The 9,045-nt window shown below is 30.2% G+C and overlaps 1 protein-coding gene and 1 non-coding gene across 2 annotated transcripts; one reads left to right on the top strand and one right to left on the bottom strand.

Annotated features, from left to right (window-relative positions):
* Nucleotides 1-286: 286 nt before the first annotated feature.
* Nucleotides 287-367, bottom strand: TRNAL-AAG (transfer RNA leucine (anticodon AAG)). Its single transcript has one exon. It is a non-coding gene; the product is annotated as a tRNA-Leu (tRNA).
* A 1,336-nt stretch (nt 368-1,703) lies between these two features.
* Nucleotides 1,704-6,464, top strand: LOC105162036 (protein OXIDATIVE STRESS 3). The gene is made up of 2 exons (XM_011079938.3): nt 1,704-2,161; nt 3,532-6,464. Exons 1-2 carry the CDS (start codon nt 1,956-1,958, stop codon nt 3,770-3,772), a joined length of 447 nt encoding a protein of 148 aa, XP_011078240.1. The 5' UTR covers nt 1,704-1,955; the 3' UTR covers nt 3,773-6,464.
* Nucleotides 6,465-9,045: the final 2,581 nt, after the last annotated feature.

Here is a 9,045-nt window from a genome sequence, read left to right as displayed (position 1 = left end):
CTAAAATTTGTGTAACATTTCCAAACAATTAATAACTGTCGTAAAATTATTTTTTCAACGAATACAAGTATCTGAATAAGTCGAATTTGTATTATTATTATAATATTTAATATATTTAATTTTTCTTTTAACGCAAACAAAATAAAAATGCGTATAATTTTTTTTAACAATGTTTATATTTTGTGTTTTTATAAATATTTAAATTTATGTATGTCGATGTTTATTTGGATGATATATATACGTTCACTCTTGCTAGATATGATAAACCAGAAAAATATCAAAATAATGTTGAGAGTGGGATTTGAACCCACGCCCTTTCGGACCAGAACCTTAATCTGGCGCCTTAGACCAACTCGGCCATCTCAACTGCTTGTTCTTCATTTTGGACGTTTTTTATTATATTTTGACCCTTTGAGTTAAGCAAGTCTAAAACAAATTAAGTCCACTAGTTAATTTTGAATTAAAATCCAACTCGATCTGAATTAATCATATTAATTCAATCATAACATCAACCAAGCTCAGGACATAAATTTTTCAGAGTGTGTGACCTGATAGTTATTAGCTCAAAACTCTTATGATTTGATGACAATTATTGTCTAATGATTTAACCATATTAAGTGGCATTTACTTCAAGTATAATTATTTAGGTTACAGGATAAATTATTAGTAAGTGTATGATAAAAAAGAACTAAAATTAATTGTATGTTATTTAGTTTATTAGATCATCTGTGTGGATTTGAAATCAATCCCTTATTTACGTCTCTCACATATCTTTTACCCTCTAAAAGTACTACAAGCACATTATCATGTGTTCTTACACTTTTCACCGACTTTATTCACCATCTCTCAATTTCAATTACATTTATTTACTTCTTGACTTTATTTCAATAATAACTTGGGCGTTGGAGTGGTAACGTTTTTTTTGTAGATCCCCCCTTCAGGATTTGAATTCGCTCTATTACAATGAGCTGACATATATGGTTTCATCCACATGCATCTTTCGTTATTTTGTAATGGAATGTTGAGTATAAAAACATGCATAGTTTCTAAAATTTTGAGATTAAAATGTTAGATTTGTAAACTTTGAGATTATATGTAATAATTCCCCATCAAACAAGATTAAAATGACAATTTTAATGTCAAACTCATGTTCAGTATCGAAAAAAAATTCAACAAAACTTTTGTTGTCGAAACTAATTTTGTTGAGATCTTTTCACCAAAAATAAAGTCCCGAACAATAATAAAAAGAAAGACTTTTACCTAAATTATTTTACGGGACTAAAAAAATATTTTTATCAATTTGATAATATTGTGTATATGGTAGTCGTGATGAGCCATGCATTATATTTATTAAAAAAAGCAAAAGGAAAAATTGAAAGGAAGGTAGCTAGATATGTGCTATTGGTGAGACAGCATGCTTATAGGCATCATCTTCAAACTTCGGATAGCCTCGGAACATTAAAAAGAGTTGGTCCTGTCCTAACTTTGTGGGGACAAAGTGCCCAAGATTTCGACCTTAGAATTGTTCCAAAAGTGCAAAGGTGGTGACTCAGATGTGGATTTCTTCAAAACACTGCCCTTATCCTCTTGCCTTGTACTATGGGAAAGCTAAGGAATTCAAACCACATGAAAATGACCCGTCTTCTACATATATATCTATATATATTAGGATAATATCAAACACTTGGAAAACATTATCAAACGTGTAAACTAATGACATCCCACGAAACCCTTTTCACTAACAGCCACATATATCCATCCAACCTTCGATTTTACATATAATAATTAATCTCTATGTTATTATTTGTTTAGTGTAAATTACAAGCAAAAATGTATATATATGCTCCCTTGAATGAGGGCTCTTGGGACTCAAACCATTGAGCTTGCAAGCCTCATTTTCCTCTCTCTCTCTTACTCAGTGTGTACTAATTATTTGTTGTATATCCTGTCGAGAAATGGACTTGAAAGAGTCAAGACAGCTTAGATGGGCAGATGAAAATTGTGAATCTATGGAGTCATCTTCCATTGACGATTCTGGTGATCAGACGACAGAGTTGTCGGATGATGCTAATTCATTTTCTTCTCCTTCGTCTAGTTCTTCTTCCCCTTCATGCGGTCCTCTCTATGAACTGGCTGATCTCATGGCCCAACTCCCCATCAAGTAAGTATAACACACCCTTATTATATTATAACACAGTTAAAGTCCAACATTATCACTTTCGTATTGTGAATTTTCATTAATTCTTGTAAATGTTTGATTGGATATATGTATTAGGCCTGGAAATGGTCGGATATCGCCAGATTCGGACTCAGATTCAATAAATATCCATAATATTTTTTTCATACCCTATCCATATACTATCCTAGAAAATACTCGTAGGGTCTTACTCAAATTATATCCAAAAGAATTGGATAGAGTTTGGATCTTACCCATTTGGAGACCCATTTTTTCTTTTCTTTTAAATGTGTTTAAAGGATTAAAAGTTTTTAAATTTTAAATTTATATTCAAATTAAACAATATATGCTACAAAATTAACTTAGTAGTGCATTTTTATGACCCGTCTGTCAATAAACTAAAACTAATTACTTAAATTTCAATAGTTACAAATTGAAATATTTAAATAATGAACTTGATTTTGTCAAAATGTCGAACCGATATTAATAAATTTTTAAATAAGAGCCTTAAACTTATCCAAACAATGGACTAATAATATTGATTTATATATTATGAAGTCAAGACAAGTTCAAAATAAAAATGAAACATAAGAGTTGGTAAAAGTAAATGAATTAAGTATAATATATCTAACTCGCATATAGATCTTTTAAGTATAGTTTGAATTGGTAATTTATTTTTAAACAAATTTTATTTATTCCATGTATTAGTCAAATTTCACTAAATTAAGTTAATTCGTATTTTTTTAATTTTCTAAATATCAAGTTAAGTTTGCTTAATTTGATCATAAAATTAATTTTTTGAGCAATTACGGAATCAACATAAAAAGCTCCAGCATATTTGGTCAAAATTTCAATAAGTAATTAATATAAATAAAAATTGTAATGAGTATATAAATAAATCAACATCTTTGGATTTAAAATATATCAATAATCATGGGTATTTAAAGGTATTAGATCCTATCTATACCCACTTATTTAATTTCATGGATCTAGGATAGGGTAGGACCTTTTGCCGATTGGGTAGGATATGAGTATGGGTATGGGTCTTAAAATTATTTTGTGGACATGAGAAGGGGGTACCATACCTATTGACAAGCCTGATATATGTGATCCACACAATTGGTTAGTTGTAGGACTCCAGCTAGAATCTTCTTTAAAAGATGTGTGTGAAGGCATTAACATACTATCTCAACTTTAATAAAAAAATAAAATTATTATTATTATTAAGGTAAATTAAGTTCCACGTTATCACTTAATAAAAAAAATAAAAACATATAGAATACAAATATATATATATATATATAGAGGCATCTGGATGCTGAGATTGGTATGTGTGTGTTGATTAATGTGTGCAGGAGGGGTCTTTCAAAGTATTATGATGGGAAGTCAAGGAGTTTTGCATGTTTGGCAAGTGTGGGGAGCGTTGAAGATCTTGCAAAGAAAGAGATAAGTTGTTATAGTAAAAGAATGAAATCATGCAAAAGCTATGGGGCCAATTTGAATAATCGCCACAAATTTGGTCCAAGGCCTACCATTGCAAAGAGGTCCCCCAAAACACCTTTTTCACCTTCTAAGGGTGCAATGCTGGTAAATTGAAGTACCCTCTTTTTTTTAGGGTTTATATCACAAAAAAATCATTCAATTTTTGATTTGATTATGTATTTGCCAGACTAGAAGTACTTTTGAAGTTACTTGTTTCATCTTTTGTTTCAATGGGGTAAATTGAAACAAGAGTACAATAAATCTATTTTGGTGTAATACTGTTTCAACTCTAGCCATTCTGCTGTTGTTCTTAATTTAAATGCTTCATTTAGTTGTGGTAAATAGGCGGGTTGGACTGGGTTTGGATTGGATTCAAATGGATCAGATCTAATATGGGTTAATGGATTTCAATGAATGGGTTCAAAATGGGTTGGGTTGTAAATAGATTGAGTCAGGTTAGTATAAACTATTTTATTAATTTGAACTTTAAAGGTTTTAAATTTACACTGAAGAGAAAAAGAACCTGAACTTTTAAATCATCAATATTATTAAATGAGTTTGAACATACTTTGGATTAATTTGACCTCTCAAAATAAATATTAGGTGAATGAGAAATTAAAGTTTATAGTAAACCACTACTTATAAATCAGGGTTAATTATACTTAAATTCTTTTTTAAAATGCGAGAATTATATTTCTTTTCAAAAAAAATTTGAACTTATACTTACATTATTTTCGAAAATGATTCCTTTACACTTAAAACCCTTTCGTTAGGATTTAGGACGGAATAAAAAACTAATGCTAAAAAAAAAAAATTACAAAAATTTTCAATTTTGCGCTTCATTTAATATTTTCATGTATATTTTCAATTTGTCCAAGTATTTTTGTACATCTCCTATTCCGTTGTACAAGATTTGATTCTTTCATGCCTGTTGGAAGTGTTTCGGATAATATAATAGGAAAGAAATTATAAATTTTAAATATTAAAGATATATTAATTATAATTAGACCAAACCTTAAGATATATGTAATTTACCTTCAAAAATTTATTTTATCTATATTGAACTCTACTTGCTTATCAAAGTAATAATTATTTTACTCATTCTTAACTTTTCTAATAAAGAAATATATATATATATATATATATATAAACACACACTAAATGAAGATATATTTAATTTTTAATCAAATGTAGTAACATTTTAAAATAAAATTCTCAAATAACTATATATGATTTAATAGTTCACCTTCCACCTAATTAAATATCTATTTAAATGATATGACCTTAACAATACTAAATGACAATTAAAATATTAATGTCTTGTAGTTTTCAATCGCCTAAACATCGAAAAAGAGCTACAACCAGGGGTGGATAAGGATCTTCAACTCCCCCTGATGGTAGGGGTGTTGAGGACTATGGTGAATGTTGGGGTGGTTGTTCTTGTTTTTGAGCGGCCTGCAGTCTAGAGACTCTGTTATTGACCTCCTTCCCCCTCGGCTCGTTTTCCTCAAGAGCCGAGGACTCTTCTCAACTTCTATGAGGAGAAAGAGGGATCGAGTCTGCAGGTTGATTAGTTGCAAATTGAGTTATCGCTTGTGCGGTTAATATTTTAGGTATTGCTCTACTCCGTTCTCGTGTGTTTCATGGGCAATGTTCACCCCTTGACCATCACAAGATGGAGACCTAGTCTATATTTAAGTGTCGCGGTAATAGTTTTCCGCAGACACCACCAATGATGTGGATGCAGGTGGTATAAAGGATTTAATGAAAAAATTACCTTTGACACACGACCATTTCCCAAGGCTCTTCTATCGACAGAGAGAGATTTTTTTAGAGATATAGGGTAATGAATTATCAAATCATGAATAGTGGAGTTGGTTTAAAAAATAATATAAGAGTTATTTATAGTAGTATTGAAAGTTTTATAATGTGGTAGGATGCATGTGTCTATTGTGTGGCGTATATGTAAAAATTACTTTTATACCCTTGTAAACTTGAATATTACTAACATCAGAGTTTTAATCGACATTGCGCGTATATATTTTCATTTAATTATTTTGTTAATATTAATAAATTCAATAAATTTTAATTGATTAAAAATTTTATTTATTAGATAAAACAAAACCTCAAAATTCTAAATTATTAAAAATTTACTTATAATTACATTAAAACTAAAAAGACAAGCGGTGCACTAAAATAAAATAAATATACATCTGTTGGGCGATTCCCGGGACCGCCCATGGATCCACGCAAATACAGTCGATAATTTGTACGAAATGGTTAATTAACTTAGATGAAAGAAACTAAAATAATCATTAACGACGTTTAATCTTATCCATTTCCTCAAGATTCATCACACCTTCACCCCCTATATCAGTAAACTCCAACACACTCACTCACTCACCACAAACAATCAGAGATCCAACAGCCGAAGATGAAGAAAAGTTCGAAAACCAGGGGAGCTGAGGTGAGGAAGGATCGAAAGTCGGGCACGGGTCTCAGCGGATCGCCGAAGAAAGGCGGCCACGGCGGCAAGTTCACATGGGCTGGCGACGGCTACTGGCGGGCCGACCTCGAATGGGCTGAGATGGAAGCCAACCACCCCAACTCCGAAGAGACCGACGTGATGACGCCATTGTCTAACTCTGCTTCAACATTTGATGGCTGATCTTTCGGTTTGTCACTTTTGAGATCTTCTGTGTTTGTATTTATGTATGATCCGAGACTGTAGCTACTCTACTGGTGAATGGTGATCGTTGATTGCCAGTGTTTGTAGAAGAATAAATTTGGACTTTTGATTTCTTTACCTCATTTCTCTTGTTCTATATTTTTTATTTAATTAATTTATATATGAATAAATATTATACTTGAATATGATAAGTACTTTACTTCAAAATAATAGATAAAACAACCTAACTAGTTTTCGATTTATTTTTTTTCAATCTAATTCATTGCCCTCAAATTTCAATTATTAAATCATATGTTGTAAAAGAATAATTTTTAAAAAATTCAAGTTTTATAAGAATAAAAAGATTAAGTTTTTCGAACAAAAATTATTTGATTACATTAGATATTTGGATTTTAAAAACACAAAATTGCAATTAAATTTATAAATATTTAATTAATTTAATTAGGGGTGTTGAATTTGATTAATCAAATCGTACTAAATAATCACATAAAAAATAATCCAAAACTAAATCGAATCTTAGATTCGATCAATTTTAGATTGGTTAATCGAGAATTGCACACCCCTAGATTTAATTGCCCAGCCAAAGATTAGGTTTAAGTTTGCCAGCTATCCAATTACCCTAGTCTTCTCTACACGCACACAGCCCACGATTCAGTATGGTCGAGCAATGCCCAATGACTGGTATTCTCAGTCGTCGTCGTCTTGCTGCTCTACCATTAGCCTGTCCCCACCACCAAATATGCTACTGCCATCGCCATTCTGCCCCCGTCGCTTAAGTGGCCACCAATCTTTGAATCCCGAGGATGACCGCCATGCTCCACGACTCAGCTATTTTTCTGTCGCCACCAGATCTACCCCGCCGCACTCCACCATCGCCAGCCTAGACCGGGAACAAACAATTTTCTTTTCTTTTTTAATTCGAACCTATTTGATCGGTTTTCATTGTTTACTTGTTCTGATCGATTCATTTCATATTTGACCACTCTAATTTTTCGTCCCATACTCGGAGACAAGTCTAGTCTTCGATTGGAATAGGTCTAATTCAAATTAGAAAAAAATGCAAGCAACTCCTTTTTATATTGTAAATGAAGAAATTATCTTTTAGAAAAAAAATAGTAATATTTATCTTAGTATTTTTAAAAATATAGCAATTTATTTCATGTATTTTTTAAAATTAAATAATTTATCTCCTTAGATAAGAAAGTAAATCACTCAATTTTTAAAAATATAAGGGAATAAATTATTATTATTTTTTTATATGAAGATAATTTGCACATTTACAATTTCAAATTAAGATAAATTGCATTAAATCCAACTTAAAAACATTGATTTCCTTTTACCCTCTTTTTCTTTTTCTAAGGGTAATTTGAGTCATGTCATGGTTATTTTTTCCTATCGTCCAAAGTAATTTAAAATTTTATTATATTTATTACATTAAATGAAAAAACAAAAACAAAATACACAATAATAAAAACTAGTAATATCATATATGCATGAATAAAATACTATTAATAAATTTAAGGATATGGTAGAAAAATGAATATGTTGATGAGAAAAAAAAATTATGAAGATAGTTATCCCAATTCGAGCAGGGACGGAGCTCCAGAACTTAGTCGAAGAAGAAGAAACTTTTCTTTTAAAATTATTCTTTTTGTTTTTTTCATTGCTCCCCATAATATCAAATACACAACCTAGTAAATAATCATTGGACAAGTGTCACCATCTATATTATACCCTATGCAACTTTTGAAAGGTAGTTTTAGTCCATATGCACTCATAGGGGTAAACTTGTCCGAAAATATGTCAGAGGACTAAAAGTAAGCAATTTCATAAGTTACTGGACCTAAACAAAAATGGACATAGTTATCGGACTAAAATTAAAATTAGACATACTTAGCGGACTAAAATAATACTTTTCTCTAGAAATTAACTGTAATGAAATTTTGTATTTCTTCTAGTGTGTGAGGGTTAGAGTCACTAGAAAAAAATCTGTTATTAGCTATAATTTTGTTATCTACTGATTAAAATTATGGTAAATAATTATCATTAACTATAGTTGTGTAAAAATCGATGCAAACTTACAATCTACCAATGGAAACTATTTTTGCCATTGTTATAGCTATGTCAAATGTTTTTTGCCACACTCGTAAAAATCACGGTCAACAACTATTATATGGTATATCAATGACTATTTACTAAAACTTTGTTTCTAACTATAGCAATTAGCCATGATTAAATATTGTATTTTTTATAACGGGAAATCACCTTTTGTTGGTAAAATATTGTTGAATAAAATATCCTCAAAGATATTTTTTTACATAAAATGATCATGTCTTTAAACTATTCTATCAATACTATTCAATTCATTAACATAAAATTATAAACAAAATATTTAAGAAAATTTCAATTATTTATTTTATTTTTCTTCTCTTTCATATAATTAAATAAAAAATTTAAATTATGTTTATGGATCGAATGTATTCCGATAATTAGTAAATGTATTAAGTGAGAGGGGCCTCCGATAACTACTATTGGTTGATAATAAACATGTGCACTATAATATTTGTAGGGTAAATTACAACTACTTCTATTGAAATTTGGCATAATTATGAATACTCTCTCGTCGTTTAAAAATTACAAATACCCCCTGATTTTAACGATCGTCTAACAATTAGCTTAATCCGTTAGATTTCCATCC

The sequence above is a fragment of the Sesamum indicum genome, linkage group LG5 (genome assembly GCF_026168435.1).
Source record: "Sesamum indicum cultivar Baizhima isolate 11 linkage group LG5, ASM2616843v1, whole genome shotgun sequence".
In the NCBI taxonomy this organism is placed as follows: Eukaryota; Viridiplantae; Streptophyta; class Magnoliopsida; order Lamiales; family Pedaliaceae; genus Sesamum; species Sesamum indicum.
This window is presented reverse-complemented; position numbering and strand designations above follow the sequence as displayed.